General features: G+C 41.3%; 1 protein-coding gene across 1 annotated transcript in view; it reads left to right on the forward strand.

The window, feature by feature from the left end:
* The window catches only part of LOC108726751 (LIM/homeobox protein Lhx9-like), a 40,894-nt gene that overhangs the window by 14,457 nt on the left and 8,738 nt on the right, over positions 1 to 17,699 (forward strand). Inside the window, 1 exon segment of the mRNA XM_018454512.1 lies at positions 1,187 to 1,395. Within this exon segment, the coding sequence (XP_018310014.1) occupies positions 1,187 to 1,395 (209 nt within the window).

The raw sequence follows: 17,699 nt of genomic DNA on the forward strand, positions 1-17,699 counted from the left end.
CACGGGCAGACGTTGTTATTTGAAAGTCATCCTACACCACGGGATTACTACGTTGATAGATATTAAATATGCGAATGTAACAAATACAGGTACACACGTTAAGTATGCAAGTAGATGCAATGTATAATTTTTGTACTTCTAACATAGAAATATCTATAGCTACACTGAGAGAAAAAATAGTTGCAATTGCCATAATTTAAACTATAATTTATGGTCATTTTCGGTAGCAACTCTATATTTTTTGGGGTAGAGTTATAAATAGAATTATTATTACAGTATAACAGCAATAACTATAAAAATAGAGCTCCTAACCATAATTATTATCTATATTTTACCATGCAATTATGGTCACAAATATTTTTCTCTCAGTGTACGTCTGCAGCTGCAATAACAGCATCTGGCTTGTATTGAAATCAACACTTGTTTTTAATCACCGAATTGTTTCTTCTCTTTTTATGTGTATGTGTTTCTATAAATAACACAGATAGATTAATTTTACATTGTCTTAAAATTTTTTGTAAAATTCATTAATTTTACATTGTCTTCAAATTTTTATTACTTTATACACAAGAATACATATACATATCATTGTTTTATCTTTTTATGTAAATATAATTATCGATTAATAAGAACTTGTCAAATACAAAACCAGCGCAGTTTCGTTGAATTAATGACTCAAGTATTTTTAACAATACAGTATTGAGCAATGTTGTACAAAGTGAAATTAGCGAGTAAGTTGTAGATCCCGCTAGCAAGAGTTACGTTCGCCTACGTGTGTTTGCATAATCACGAGTAAGCATTCATAATAAGCGCGCACTTAAGACGCCGTAATGATTTAGTGTTCGTTAATGACTTTCTGTTTCGCATTAATTACCACGATGCTTGAATTTCTACTTATAATACTAAAAACGATTGCTAAGTCCTATGGCAACTCGTATGCGCGTCCTCTTTAAAAAATATGTCCGCCATCTGTTTTTGAACTCAAACTTCATAACCAACCATCTCTTTTGCCGTTTCGAGAAAACCTAGTAACAAAGTTAACTTAATACAAATTAATTAAACTGCGTAGTATATCCTTAACTAGATACAAATTAATGGAAATTATAGTCTGCTATTTATGAATTTAAGATAGTATGTATATATTATACACTCAAAGAGTGACAAAAATGAATACTTGATGTTACAGCAAGAAGGTGTCCCTAGCGGGTCAACGGGCCTTCGGCAATGCGCCGCCTGCGGTGTACAAATAGTGGAAAGATGGCTATTGCTAGCGATGGACCGCTACTGGCACATTGGCTGTCTCAAGTGCACGTATTGCAACGTAGTATTGGGAGAGATCGGCCAGTCCTGCTACACCAAAAGTGGCATGATCCTCTGCAAGGCCGACTACAGACGGTGAGTCGTGTTGATAATTTCTCTTGAATCGAAACATATCGAATCCATCGATCAACGGGAAAATAGTCGAGAAAATTAAAAAAAAAAGGAAAGAAGAATGAAAAAGTTCCTTTTTCGATAAACGTGGAGAACGTCTTCAGACGGCACTGCATTCTTCTTCGCATATCGTCGCTTATCACGTCGAAAAGTTGATAACGATGACTCATGAATAAATTAGAAATTATCGTTTCCGTTAAATTAAGTTCGCACAACATGGGACATTGGATAGTCCGGCTTTACCGGCGCAGGCGCGACTCCGTGCGGCCGACAGAGGAATCGGCGCCGTCTAATTTCTTGAAACTAATAACAACGCCCGACGCTTCGTTATTAATAATAAATACTGTTATTGTGCGCAGCCATTATGGCTAATTTATCGTGGTACTTGCCGCGCGTTCGTTTATACCGTACCGAGATTCCTGGGAGCCAATATCGTGTAATCAACATTCCTCTCGTGCAAAATAGCCGCGGAACTAGGAAGTTGCCGTTTTACGTCATAATCATATTTGCCTTCTTTTTTCCAATACCTATGGCAATTATTCGTTATATTGTTAAAATATATTTCGTATACAGCATGTGGACATCGTTACAATATCTAAATAAATATATTTGGAAATCTCAAAATCTGGGGCTTCGTGTGATTTAGAAATATAGAATTAAAGTTAGAGAGAGAGAGAAGAAAAATCGAAATATAAGAAGTATGAATACTTACAAATTAAATAAGAAATACGAAGATCTAAGCGATGATTGGAAATAAATCTGAAAAATGTAAAGTTGTACCGATACATAGATAAGACAAATAGTAATAATACAATAGGAAAAACACATTAATTGCTTTTTGATAAGAGAGACGTCTTTAGATATTTGAAAAAATGGAACAAATTTTATATATCTTTATTATTATTTTTAAGTATTATGTCGCCCATTATATCATATTACCGCAATATTGTATTCGACACATACATACACACACAGCACGTAGATCTCTACGTTGACCGTTTATCGATGAATGATTGAGACTTCGGAATTACCACACTGTGATGAATATGCACCTAATCGGCGTGGCCGTTCCAAATTTAGATGATTCGAGGTCAGAGCGCAATTTAATGAGAAACAGACGCTGAACTTAGTTAGTCCCCCCGAAATAGATCGACACAACCTGGCCCGGCCGCGCACGTACCGGAGGTAATGGAACTGTCAGTCCTTTTTTTACTCAACCAACCGGTTATATCCGCACGAGGAGTGACATTTCTTGCATTTCACGCTGCAGTTAAGCGCGTTCGGCCGTTCGTGTTTCTACATTTCATCATAATACCGTCGCTAAAATATTATTATGCAACACGAAGATGCGAAAGGCAAGGAGAGGACATTAATAGGTACGAACAGATATTTTTATTATCGATCGCGTTGATCGGTACGCTAGCGTTGATATTTCAATTTCGTTGGTCCTGTCCTTATCGCGCGATTGCTATTACTCAACCGTGGTGCACGTACGTCCTAATCTGTTGGCATAGTCGAACGATTTAGTCCGGCCTAGTATCAATATTTGACTACGAGACGTCCCCATCGAGATGGGTCTAACATCGTCCATCTCGGCGCCCATCCGCTTGCTTTCGTCGAAAAATGAGATGCGATAAACTGTTTGAGAGTGTTAGTCCCTTAAAATTAATTTCAAAGAAGATAAGATATTATCAGAAAGAAATATGAATTATGAGAGGATAAAACAGCTGAAAGATTTAAGGGAATCAGAGTGGTTTTAAAACTACACTTCGCGAAAAATTCGATTTTTTGTTTTTTACATATTCCGATAGTGTGATTCTTTAAGAATATTTTCCTGTTTTTTTTTTGAGAAATTAAAAAAATTGAGAATTCAAAACAATGAAAATACAAGGGAAATCGTCGGTGTCTCTCGCATTTCTATTGTTCTCTGTGAAGCTATGCTCAACCCTAAAGAGGGGAACGATTAACAAAATTCGATACACAGTGTATTTTTGCCATTAATATAGTTCGATAGAACTTATAAATTTTTAGCAAAGTTTCCTTTAATCGCGTTTTTCATAAAACAGTATTTTTCGTTGATTTTGCCACGTAATTTAAGAATGACTGTAGATATCGACTTCATTTTTTAAAAATAAAGTTAATGAATTTTTCCTTAAATTGAACTTTCTACATGAAAAAATTATTTTTTAGATCCATTTTAACAGCAATAACAGTGAATTTTTCGACATTTTTAAATTTTTGACCGCCATTGTTCTTAACTTGATGGTTTTTTTTTATTTTAGGTTCAGGTTCATTATAAAGAAGGATCTCGTAAACAAAATGACACCAAAAAAATTGAAAAATTCCAATTTGTTCATCCGGAATCGTGGCAAAATCATAGCAGTGCGTAAATGGCGTATTTACTTTCAATTACTTATATCTCCCTTAAATATTTATATTTTTTGGACTTTTGCATTTGATTTTATTCATCAAAGAAGCTTTAAAAACATACTAAAAAGAAAATTTATGTTTGATTGTTCGTCCGATTTACCCAATTTTCGGTCATTGAAACCCTTCTGATCCTCTTAAGAATATATACAACAAAAATTAAACAACAGCAGATATATTTCTTCACTCTTTTATATTTTCCGATATCTAAAAATCACATTTAACAGACGATGACATTCAAATCGATGCACTTGTGGGATTATACCATGAAAAGTTCATCAGATTTCGCGTATGACTGTCGCTTAGGGCAACAATAGCACATTCTTACGGAACACTCGGTGCATCATATCACGCTAAGCGCTTTATATCCTGCGCAGCTTTACAATCAAACTACTGTCGGAATTGAAACCAACCGGTTGTCTCGAAACACCATCGAGTGTCTCCTGCGCGGCAGTAGCGTCTGCTGCAACCGCCTCGTCGAAAAGAGAACGACGGATATATCCGCGCGGGCCGAGTGGATAGACAGATGGATGGAGAGGATAGCGAGCGCGGTGCGACTCGGAAAGATAGCGGGGAGGTTGGAGAGACGAGAGAGAAGGGATGGCGGTTCGTTTCTTTTGGATTCAAGGAATGTTTCAATCAGTTTGATTGAAGGGCTGAGCCACGGCAAGAGGGTAAACTCGATTTACAGCCGTGTAGGAGGGATGGCGCGGTGGACGGAACGAAAGGAGAGAGGGAGGGAGAGAGAGAGAGAGAGAGAGAGAGAGAGTGAGAGAGAGAGAGAGAAGGGGTGCAGAGGGGTGGACGGTGGGTGCCACAATCACCGAGATGCGTCCAATCACCCCCAGCCCCCGACGCCATCGGGTTTCGGGCGTACGGACGAGGGGTTGAAGGGATCGAGGAAAAGGGGAATGAAAGAGAGAGAGAGAGAGAGAGAATGTGTGTGCGGCCAATCATCGCTCGGCTTTCCGCTGGAGCGACATCGTCGTGATGCTGGTTTGTCCTAGATGTGCAATCAGACGGCTTCCAGTCCTCTAGCTTGCTCCGATGGTTCCTTCTCCCTCCATCTTTCTGGCCGAATACCAAATTCCAGCAATTTGGTAGGTAGGTACTTTGTTGAATCAACATGATTGGGCTTGACGGAGACCGGCGACGCGCCATGCCGCGTAGCGCGGCGCGGCGCGGCGCAGCGCCGCGACGAGTCGAGAACAAGCTGAGAAACGGATAGACTGACTCCGCCATCCTCGCTATCCTTTCTAGAACGAACATTTCGTTGATCTTAAGATCGTCCGCTTTTGCTTTTCATCCGATTACTAATTTAATCTGATTTTGTAATGTGTTAACATGATAGCAAGATCAATAATTGCAGATTAATGTAGTCATCATTACTCTGAACTGTGATTATAATCTATATAAACACACACATATACATATATATATATATATATATATACATTAGATCCTATAAATCTAGAAAGAAATATAAGTTCAGCTTGAAGTGAAGAAAGAAAATAACAGAGTGACGAAACTGTGATGAAACATGGATTTCATCCACATCGATAATAATGTAACATTAGAGCGACAAGAGTAATAGTATAGCGATAATAGTAACAACGACGATAACAGAGAGAGACTGCCGATCGCGTTCGCGCGGAAGAGAACACGGCGTATTTTCTGCGCTCGATTCAGCCCGCATCGCGTCGAGGGAGGCACGTACGTAGACGGTAGGTCGCCGGAGGTGCTGAGGGAAACGAAGAAGAGGGCGGGAACGGGGCACGGAGGGGTGGCACCGGGCGATAAGGGGTTCATTAGAGGCAGTTTATTACTGCCTTTGAAGTCTCTCGCGTGTTGCCGTTAAGTCGCTCGATATCTCGTAATATCTCGCTCTAATCTCGCGAGGAGAAGTTAATTGCTACCTTCACCCCCCGCCACCTTCTCACCTTCGTCCGACCTACGCGCCCCCATCGCGCTCGCCGCACCACTTTCCGCCGCCACCCCCGCCGGCGGTTCCCTCGCACATGTCGCCTTTACAATTAGACGCTTAATTCGGGCCACCACTGAGCTGAAATTTTCACTACCCCACCTGTCCGACCCCTCTGCCACTCCTTCGTCCACCCACTTCGACCACGGCTCGAGTCGGGAATTTCCTGCCCTTGGTCAGCAGCCGCCGTGTCGCTCCTCGAACTTGGTAATTTCTGAGTTCGATGACCGTTCGATGAACGGTCACTCTAGTACTCCAAAAGTGCGTGACTCTGTAAATCGTAAGATGAATAGACAGCGTCATAAAGTGTTTTGAGAATTATTGTATCTTACGAAATATAAAAAGTTCTTATAAATTCATAGTACTATTCGACACACGGCATCTAGCCTTATGAAAGCTACGTTACATTTTATTTATGCACTTTAGTATATTGATTAAAAGAAATAAATCTATTTTTGGTCAAAAGCGGGTCTTATAGTGCTTAAATATTTCGGAGTGAATTTATATATACATATCCAATTCTTTGTATTGTATACATTTGAGGCATGGCATATTTCATATATACGTATATTTACAAAATTCCTTGGAAAGATCAGATAATGTCGTGGGTTCGAATGGTGCGTTAATGTGAGTCGGAATCGCGTGCCGGCGCGCCTTTTGTAGGACGTACTAAAGCTTGCATATACACACATGAAGGGTATGCGTAGCCGTGGCACCGATTCGTAATTATTGTAATTTTCACTAGTAGGAAAGTTTTCTACGACGACGATGACGAAAACAGTTTTCATGGCCGAGGTGTACGTTAAACGAGTGGATGGCAAGATTGCTAGTGGAAAGAAAGATGGCGTCGTGACGACAATTATCGTGATAATATTCAAAACCGATTAGTTTTTGAGTATTGTAGACTGCGGTCGTGATAGTGTAAGACAGACTTGAACGTGGCTATCCTCATTTTCGACTATTATATTATATTTTAATGGCTGAAATATGTTCCAACAATTCGCATTTATTTCTTCCTGCAATCGATTTATTATTGTTGTTATTATTCAAGGGCAACATACATATATGAAGTAATTTGGATGACTCGAACTTCGAGTTCTGAAATTATTTTTGATAGAGACCCTCCAATAAAAGTCTAGACACAAGTCGCAGTTTTGTATCTAGGGTAGTAGTTTTAACAAAAATCTACGAAAAAGAAGGATGTACATTGACTATTCTTTCTCTTTCTATTCTATATCTTTTTCTTATCTATTTCTCTCTCTCTCTCTTTCAGGAATTGTTAAAACAGAACGGATCAATTAAAAATGGCTTTCTTATGTCCAAACTTTTTTTGGCCGGTATTCGTAGTCGAATCTTATATTTAAGACCGTTTTAAGTATAGTCTTAAGATGTCATGAACCAATCAGAGAGCCGTATTAGCATCTTAAGACATTACTTAAGACGGTTTTAAAATAAGAAAGGACTACGAATACCGCCCTTTTAGAAGGTTTTTTTCGAAAAAGCACAAGCTTGTGGCGGAGAAACAGTGTGTAAAGTATCAGCCGGAACCTCACATTGAGATTGTATACCAACAACCGAAGATATTTGAGCGACAGTTTAATCGAAGCATAATTCGGCCATTAAATCAATACCGTTCGTTACAATCCCGACAAGATTACACGAGAAGAGAAGTACGAGAGGGGAGAAGGGAGCAGTTAGAGGTGGGAGGGAGGGGGGAGCGAATAGCCGCGGCAAATAGAGAGGAATTAATCCATTCAACTTGACAGCGATTTCACGGGGGAAATTAAGAGAATACCGCAGAAGGTGGTTACGCTGCTGGCGGTGGCAGCGCGTACGCGCGATGGTAGAGGCTGATTCATGAAATGTTTGCGCGATTTCGCGATATTCGCGTTTGACTCCGCAGCAAACCGAGTAATGATATTTGAACAGGCCCTTGTGTGTGATCTAACGATGTTCCCCCGGACGGATAGATGGATAGATTTGAAGAGAAGGACCCCCGGCCATCAGAGGACTTCGATCGACTGGACACGATCGTAGCGCTTCTGGCTCGATTGTTTTGCAACCAGTCGTCTAATCTATGATGATAATCATCAGTTGATCAAATTCAGTAATTAGACCGATGTAATAACAAGTTTCCTCATATTTCTAGTTAAATTACGAATTTAATTAGACTGACGATTAAGAAATCGCGAGAAACAGGATAGAATCCAATTAAGTTTGTACGAGAGATAGAGTTGGAACTTGCCAATGAATTGGTAATCGAGAGAAAGCTCGTGCTGGACAATAACGTAACGCTAAGAATATATCTGTAAATTAAGTTCAATTTCTTTGAATAGGACTTCACTTTGATGACAACGGAAAAGAGGAACCATTATACGTCATTCTCCGTGTAAAATGTAGTACGATATTTACGTAATTTATGGATGTAAGGCTCTCGCCCTTAAAATCTGCACCTTTATATTTCTGCATAAATCTAAAAAAAAAAGTTACATTTACTGCAACATAAAATCGCGGACTTATAACGAGAATTGCATTATTCGTGCATCAACCGTACGTGTAAATGAAGACATCCGCGTAAACTGCGTCGTTCGTAATTAAATACAACAATCTAAGTGCAGCGTACGCGCGCGCGGGCTTGAGCAAACGCGGTAGATTTGCTCGGAATCCGGTGGAACGCTTTGGTCTCCCTTTGAGAGAACATTTTATGCACGTTGTCCCGACAAAAAAGAGGAAGATGTCCGTCACATTTATCATTGCCGAGATATTAGGTGGCATTTATGCCGGCCGCGCGTTGACAAGCCGCTTTTGAGGTTAATAATAGCCATCGTGCGGCGGTTAAACGCGTTTTTAATATTGCCAATGATCGCGTGCTCTACTCGAGAGAAATAGAACTCCACTTGCGCGAAGCGCGAGAGATCTGAAATTCAGAGATGTGATTATTACGAGTAATCAATAATCCCATCGGGGAAAACTTTAGCATTAGGTAGATATTACGGATTAATTTCATGCTTTAAATGCTCAAAGGGAATCTTCCTCTCTCTTTCTTTCTCTTTGCTTTGTTAATTTATTATTAATTCCTATTTTTCGAACACAAATTATTTCCTTTGTGGGTTCGATCGCTCAACAAATCGAGCGTGCTCATGGAAAAGGACCTAATCGCCAAAGTAAAGCCTGCATTACGCTCGCGGGTAGGTTTATCTGCGATCGAAATACACGCAGGGGAGGGCGAGCCTTTTCCACCCACTGAATAATAAATAGTGCGATCGTCGTGCTCCGAAACGTATTTGTCCCGACGTCGTCCTGGTGTCCTTTGACAAAACCGTTCGATAATGTCGATACTCATATTCCGTAACTAATCCCGAAACGAGGAATCAACGAAAAATGTGCAAGAAACAAAAAAAAATGAAGAAAATTTGTACACGAATGTCAGAATTAATGATATATGTTTCACGATTAAACAATAAATTTTATAACATTTTATTATAGGTGTCAAGGAACCTATGCTAACAATCAGAAGAATCAATAGCTACCGTAATACCGGAAACGTTTCGGTAAATACCGTACATTGCGGTTTGTCATGTCATGTTCGAGAACTGTGGCGTTAACGAAAAATGGCATAAATCCATTCAATGCGCAAGATATGAAAGTACGAGTGCACGCACGCGTTCGCGTATCTACGGTAGCGCAATCATTTTTCATTTGTCGTACGCATGCTAATTACAGCACGACGCCCGTAGGTTTTTCGGAACGAGAATTTATTGAGGCTGGCCGGTGGCGTCCGCCTGGTCGGGCCTATTTCGCGATGTTATCAGCGTGGAAAAAAGCGGATCTAATTGATACACGCGAGTAAAATAGCATGGGCAGACCGATGAATGACTGGTTGAGAAATATTTGCAATAATTTAGTGTTTTTTCTACGTTAGAAAAAATACATTTTTGTACAATGTATATTCCTATATATTAATTAAGATTTAAATTTCTATGTGATAAAAATTACTTAAATTTCTATATGATAAAAATAATATGTCGACGCTACAGTCATTCAGTCTTTTCTCTTTTTCTTCCTCTTTTTGATTATGGATTTCCAATTCGTAGGATCATAATATCATGGTTTTATATAGAATCTGATTCGATTCAAACGAATTAAGTACAAACAATATAAAACTTCCAATTAAACCATAAAAAGTACTTTGAGAGAGAGAGAGAGAGAGAGAGAGAGAGAGAGAGAGAGAGCTATGAGAGTAAGTGCGGTAAGAAATGCACAAAAAAATTAAAATGTAAAACAGAGTTAATAAAAAAAATCCAACTACATGATAAACTTATCATGTGGTTGGATTTTTTAAATTTTGATTAGATTCGCTAGATTTCATTTTATACATTTCGTTCCATATATATTCCAGTGCATAAATATCCAGGGAGTCATCCATAATGAGAGCTCGGCTGGGAATTTAAAATATTATAAATACAATAAATGCTCGCGTATAGTTGTTATCGAGAAACATCGATCAGATATTCTTTGGTATCCGCCGTTGTCAAAGGCCCGCGACAATATTCCGGGCGATTCATTAGGCGCAAACGAAGGATCAGCATGAATTTGCACATATTCACGAATTAATGAAACTGTTCCGGGCGGGACGTTGAAAGGAAAATAACGAAAGCGAAAAATAGAGAGAGAAAAAAAAGAGTACGCCAATCGCGTTGCGTCGCATGGATTAAGTGCGCGAGAGCGTTAATTCGCGCAGGCGGTTTTTCGCAAATTGCAGTTAGATGTCCGCGCTACTTTTACACGCGGACGATAACGACTGCGGGAAAAGGGTAACGCGCTGCCCGTGTAACATCGATGATAAGCTGTTTGTATTTTAGCTGGCGCTATCGATAATGGAAGTCGGAACGGTTCACGTTTGTCTTTTTGCGTCGATGCGTTGAAGCGAGTTCGACATTTCTATTAATCGACCCCGCCAATTCCACGATGAAACGGTGTCAGGAAAATTAAGTGAATATTTCCTGCGATGTCGCCATCAATGGTTCTCCAACATCACCGTTGCCGAAAGTTATATCGTTTAATATCCCAGCTTAGTATACCCATTATTGCAAATTGTGAAAATTAATTGTCGCTCGTCTTCATTTTTACTGCAGTCCGTCGCATTTAAAACATCGCACGAAATTTCCATCGTAACTAAACGCAGAAGGCCTCCTCCTCCTCTATCTCCCGCACTTCAGGGTGGCTCCGTCAAAGTTGGCGAGCGCGCACGGCTATAATAATAATCCTATTTCGCGACTGCGAGCAGCATAGCAAATAGCCGCGCGATCTGAATCGACGAGGCTGAGCGAGTGGAGGGTTAGTGGAGCGAGGGGTGAAGGTGGAGGAACAAGAGACGACGTGGGGGGGTGGATAGCGAACAGGTCAGGGGTCGTTCCGACGGGAGTTCGGGGGGGAGGGTGGTTGTAGCGTGTACCCAACCTAATAACCGCGATCAGCCATCGCTTATGTGTACCTAATATATCAAATTATGGCGGCGTGCCTTGAATGACAAACCACTGTGCTAGACATAGAAAGGGGAAGTACCAACGGCAGGAATATCTGGATATCAGCCATATCGCCCTTTGAGGAAGCCGCCTCTTCGTTGCGATCACGTATCCCTTTGACATGCCACAGTCCTTCTTCCGAAATTCTTCATCGATACCTTTGTTGAACGTATGTTGCATTTTGTTCTTGTGCGATAAAAATTGAAGATTGGCCGTTCGACTTTAACGACTCAATCTACCGTCGTATTCGTTTGAACGCATCGCTAATTTATTCCGTGCTCTTTAATTATGTATTCTCTCGTGGCGGTCACGAGATATTATATAAGCAGACGAATCGTATCTCTCGCTCTCGCCGGTACACAAGGCCGTTTATTAGGTATTAGGTAACGCGCATACGTGTATACACATAATTACGCCGCAAGTACGTGCAAATACACCCAGCCAATTAACCACGAAAACGGACCCATTCCCCCGCATCCGCGCTCTCTCTTTATCCCGCAGCACATTCATATCTCGTAAATCCTAAAGGGCCGGAGAGCGCAGAGCCCTCCGCAATGCGCTTATGTTGTTACCGTGTCCGATCGACCCTAAAACATCAGTCCACCGGCCGGTATACAATCCTAATTAACTCTCGCAGAAAAGTAAATTATTATTATTATTATTATTATTCTTTTATGCATTCGGGTATATCAAAATGACGCCTAATGTGATACTTTTGTCTTATTTTTTTGGCTGGTATATCCGGAGAAATATTAAATTCATTTTTCACGACTTTTCAAACGAAATTGCCCGGAGAAAGTTAATACGCGTATCACAACAGACACTATCTTCGAGCAGCTCCGAAACTATTCTCATCTGTTTCTCCAAATGGAACAATTTGACAAAATCGGCCGTAATTTATCGGAAATATTGTATATCTATCTTTACCTTGTCTTGATTGAGGTGCGTGGATGTGTGGTCTTCCGTCTTTCATTCGCTTCACTCTATTTTCTCTTTCTGTTCCTTCCTCTCTTTCTCTCTTTTTCTTTCTTCTTTCAGTACCTTCTGTTTCATTTTCTATAAGCAGCCCTCTCTTCTTCTCTATCTCTTTCTTTCGCACACGCACACGCCCGCGCGACATATACACAACACACATCAGCAAACCGCCTCGTTATACAGATACACGGATGCGTCTCGTTTCATCCCTGGTAATTGCTTATTAAATTCCTGGGGGTTGAGGTAAACATCCACCCCTCCTCATAGCCCTCCCCCCCTGCACTAACCCTCTTGCCTCACTCTCTCGCGAAGCTATCGCCATTTCTCCATCTACTTGCAATGGAAGGGAGAAACGTCCGACAGAATTGTTTTCCCCTTACCGTGAAAATATGCCAGAGGGCGGATCTTGCTGCGTAATTGGATTATTAATTAGATTGTTAATGAGACAAATTTCACGTCGAAAGGGATCGTGAATAAACCGCATGACGAAGCGTCGATTGATGGATCTTAAATAGAAATACTGATTGAAGAACTGCGTTTCTACAGAGTCGTGTTCTGCTTTATTAATGTCGATCGAATATTATCTGAAGGTTTCGATTATAATTGTTTGGAGTATAATATCGTTCATGTTACGGAACATTTCAATTATTCTGAAACATGAAATATTGATTTTGCATTTGTACATATTGTTTTGTACATTTCATCTTTACCCGCCTGTTATTATGCATATATAACTCTGCGAAACATCACATTAAGCCTCGATAATGCTCGTAAAGCCAGTTCTTGGTTTTTTTTTAAATTTTGTATTTTATGTAATTTTTTCGGGTAAATAATTCAGGATGAACGAGCGTTACAAGCATAATAGCGGTATACTAATTTATAGCGGCTGCAGCGCAGTTATTAAGCCGTCAACGTAAAACGGCTCGGCGCGAAAAGTAATTTCCGTTTCAATTTTGATCTGATCCACGAGTGACGCCGGAAATTCGATGACGCGTTTCGGCCGGCCCATAGTTGGCAAGATTAGAACTCGTTTCGAAATGCCCCGTGCCACAGGTGGTTGCCAAGTGTCTCATTCCGCGGGTCGCCAAATTTTCGACGCGGCGTATCGGTTTTATTGGTATATCGAGTATTTTCTTCGGCCGCACGAGCGCGCGAGCATATCGCCGCTCTATAATGCGATATGCGATCTGGTTTTCGTGCGCCTGTTTCCGCGACCGCGTTATCGGTCCTGCGAACAATCGTGAGCTTTATAAACAACGTTTTATCTCGTCGAGTTCTCTGAATGGACGTATAGGAGGTTACACTTGAGAAACCGGTCGATTGACCTCCCAGATATACAACAATGAACGATATTGAGATTTTAAAAAATTTTGAGGTAACCGTTTCCAGGAATTTTCAAGGAAAATTAAAAGAGGGAAAAAAGGGTATGAAAAAATCATAAAGATCGATGGGATTTATATTATGACGTCAAAAGTCAATGCACGACTTTTATGAGTGAGCTAACAATGGCCGATATTCGTCGTGACTTATTTCCATCGGCCTTCTTTTTTCGGTCTTGCCGTGCGAGGCAATTATCCTTAATTCGGGTCCCGCGGCCTCACACGGCATGTCGTGGCACCCCCGCCTGTCTAATAAAAGGAAAAAAAGATGTGACAAGCCGAAACGATGGCGACGGCAGAAGAAATGTCGTTCAATCTACATAATGATTAACAGAAAGGAAATTTATTTAATCCCACGGGCGAAGAGAGAGGAGGAGACTCGTTATTTCCCTTGAACTAATTTGAATAGATTTGCCCCGTGAACGCTAAATTAGAATCCAATTTCGGCGTAATTTTGTGCTATTAAATGCGATTGGACCCACCGTCCCGCCTCCCCCCCCCCCCACCACATCAACGATTCCCTTTTCCTGTACTGATACCTATGATACACGGTTTATTGCGATTCACCGTTTGCCTCTCCTTTTTCGTCTCCTCTTCGCGTGTGCTTGCCGTCTTTTTGTTCTACAAACTACCTCCAATATAGATACTGCTTGTTAATTTCATTTAATTAAGCGTGCGCGTGTTTATATTCACGCAGCTGTCGTGATCTTGATGGCATTCAACTAAGTTGAATACTGCTAGTTTTAAAGCCAGCCTTAGACCTTGTATCTACGATGCTAGAAATCAGTCCGAGTTCTCGATCCGAGTTCTCGAATAGAAGTAATTATACTCTGATGTGACTCTAGATAGTGTATGTAGTCGAGAATGCGATGTTAGTTACTGTAATTTATTTATTTGCTTTAATTTAAAGATTATTTGAAGATACGTTGTACGTTTCTATCATGTTGTTCAACATTAACTAGCACGTTAAGAATTAGTAATTAAGACTGACAATAGTGAGTTAAATCATGAAATTAGTAACTAGTTACGGAGAAATGGAACAGGATGTATTTTTTGGTACGAGATCTCTATACGAGATTTTCATCCGAGTTGCTTGTGTCCGCAATTCGAGTTTTAGTAACTTTTTCTCGGATTGAGAACTCGGACCGATTTCTAGCACGTGGACACAAGGCTTTAAACGTAGCATGTATTCAATTTCATGACCCAGACACAAAACACGACAGCACGCAGACGAATCGCATGAAATAATGGAGGCTGCTCTCGACGAGGTATTAAATAATCGTCCAATCAACGTTCCCGGAGAACCTGGGGAACTAAAGTCTTCTGGGAGCAATCTGCATGTTAAGAGGTAGTTAATACCTTTTTGCCTAGCTGGGTTCGGCCAGTCCGTCGATTTCACGTATGTCTTTCCATGAGGTGAATGTGGCTAAACCTTGATTGGCTCTCTTTAAACGCGCATTGAACCATAGAGTTTCAATATGGAGTCCTTTGCAATATATGCCGCAACCTGTCGTCCGATCAGGGTGCTAATCGCTTGTACCGTAGCGAATAGGTGCTATCTCGAAGCCGCAAAATCCGCCTTACCGGAATAATTAACACGTCCGCGTTTACTTCCATCTTAAATAGCGTATCGACGACGCGTACTGAAGATATTAGAAAGATAAAAAAACAACTACATTTTTCGCTGTAGAGATTATACTGATTAACTGTTTTCATATTCTCTCGTGCGTGCCCCCGAATTTTTCATTCTAAATTTCACGTTAGGGGGATGGTGGATCGCCACGGCCGCACCGTCCAGTAATGCGCATTTTTCAAGCTCTATCTGTCGGACACACCGGCGTGCGCTATCTTTCTCTCATTCGTCCCGTGTTCAGCGGAAGGAGAGTTGCGGCAGGAAGGGTGGGAAACCGAGCGCGCGGGAGTAAGTTGCGGGAGGGTGGATGAAAGGGGTGGACGCGCCCCGGGTATACTCTGGTAATGAGGGAATGCGTGCCACACTCCTGATAAGGGTGTATCTGCCGCTGCACTCGTGTTTACGCCATGAGACGTCCGCGTTACGCAGCTGCGGCTATACGCGTACTTTTTTTTTTCTCCCCGTTTTATCAAGTGCCCGATAAAATTCCCCCCCATTATTCTTCTGACAATCTCGGAGGTAACACGGACGTAGCACAGTAGAGGACACGTATCGCGTGCCATAGATGACGGACAACAACCGTTTAGCGAGAAATTGAGTGAAACGGTTTGGAAATTTTCGTGAGAAAATTCCCCGCAAAACCGCATATATTAACGCGAGTTATCGCAGATCATTGAGTATCATTGCGTCGTACCATCGCCCGTCGCGGTGACGCAAAAGATTTCTCCAAGATTATGGATACTTAACTTACGAACCGCATCAGAGGCCATGAATAAGAAATTGTTATCACATTTAGATACGGAATTTGTGAATTGTCTTCTTCCTGCTTGGAGCGATTAAAATTTACTCGAGGCAAAACTGCCCGTCGTTATCCGTGAGCCAGAATATCTGACGTAACATTAGCGACGTTTCGCTCGCGGGGCATTTATTATTTAACACCACGAAACAGTTTTACCACGAGGGAATCGAAGCGGAGGAGAGCATCGATTTTACGATTACACGCGCGTGTACGGAGGGGGTCTATGTGTTTAAACTGCTCCTAGATATGTATCAATACGCCGAGGGTAACAACCCTGGCGCTTATAAAACGTTGTGGGCTTAATATTTCAAAGATTCATTAATAACGAAACGATACAATGAATCCATCACGAGAGACCACATGCGGAATTATTCTTCCGCCTCGCTCGCGAGGACATACAATAGTTTCGAGGAGCAATCGCGATAAGATTTGTCGAAATAATCGCGACGCCGTATTGATGCGTGAAAAATATAATATTTAAATCAATTAGAACCTACACTGAGAAATTTCTGGTTAAAAATGAACGAACCAGAAGATTCTCATCATATCAGTTAGAATTCCGGTTATCTCAACTATAGATTTATAATAGATTCAATCAGAAAATTTTGATTCATCCATTTGCAAAAAGAATTCTAGTAATTAATACTATCGGGTATTTTTCCATTATATATAAAACTATCATACACACGAACGTTCAAAATAGAAACGAGAGATTCCGATTTTCGCGTACCTGCATTATTATTTTGGAACAACATCGCTGTCTTTGGGAATATCGTGGCGAAAAACATCAACACTGTCTATCCTTTTATTGCGCAACGATTACGCATTCGAGTGCCGTAAATCTTTCGGTGAGTTTTCCATCGCACGTAGCCGGTATTTAACTAACATTGCCGCAGCACGCTCGCGCGCGCACGCCCGTAATATCATCCGAGTCGCAACGACGGATAACTCGATGCGCCAAAGTGCATACAGGCCGCGTAATGTCCGTTGCGCGCTCAACAAAAGTTTCTAAACGGTACGGTAATAACAATAATAACTTTTGCAACTCCGTCGCCGCGCGCACACGACGACGAAGAGCTTCGCTCGCTCGCTCGCTCGTCCGCCCGCCCGCCCCGTTCACAACCGCGCAGCCTGCGGCGCGTAAATTGAACGTCCAACTTGTATTTATATGATAATAAGCGCGTTTAAATATACCCAGTGTACCTAAACTCGCTACTTAAATATCGGACGATTACGCCGGCTTTCTTCCGGACGTCGCTTTACCTTATGCGCGCCCGCGCATTACGAATCTATATACGTGCATATACACACGTATACGCGACGCGCATCCGCCTCGTGTCTATATGTATGCGCGCGTAATAACATCCAGTAGCCTCGTATTTACATATTTAGAGAGCCCGCAACTTTCCACGAGTTTCAGTTAAACGCGCTTTTATCCCGCCGGGGAGTATCTCTTCTTCTCGTACTTCCGCTTTCTTATGGACCCACCGGCCTCCTCGGTACCCTTCGTCAACTCCTACCCTCTTTCGAGTCTCTCCGTACTCTTCCG

This window comes from Mycetomoellerius zeteki, unplaced genomic scaffold (assembly GCF_001594055.1).
Source record: "Mycetomoellerius zeteki isolate Tzet28-1 unplaced genomic scaffold, Tzet1.0 scaffold433, whole genome shotgun sequence".
Lineage (NCBI taxonomy): Eukaryota > Metazoa > Arthropoda > Insecta > Hymenoptera > Formicidae > Mycetomoellerius > Mycetomoellerius zeteki.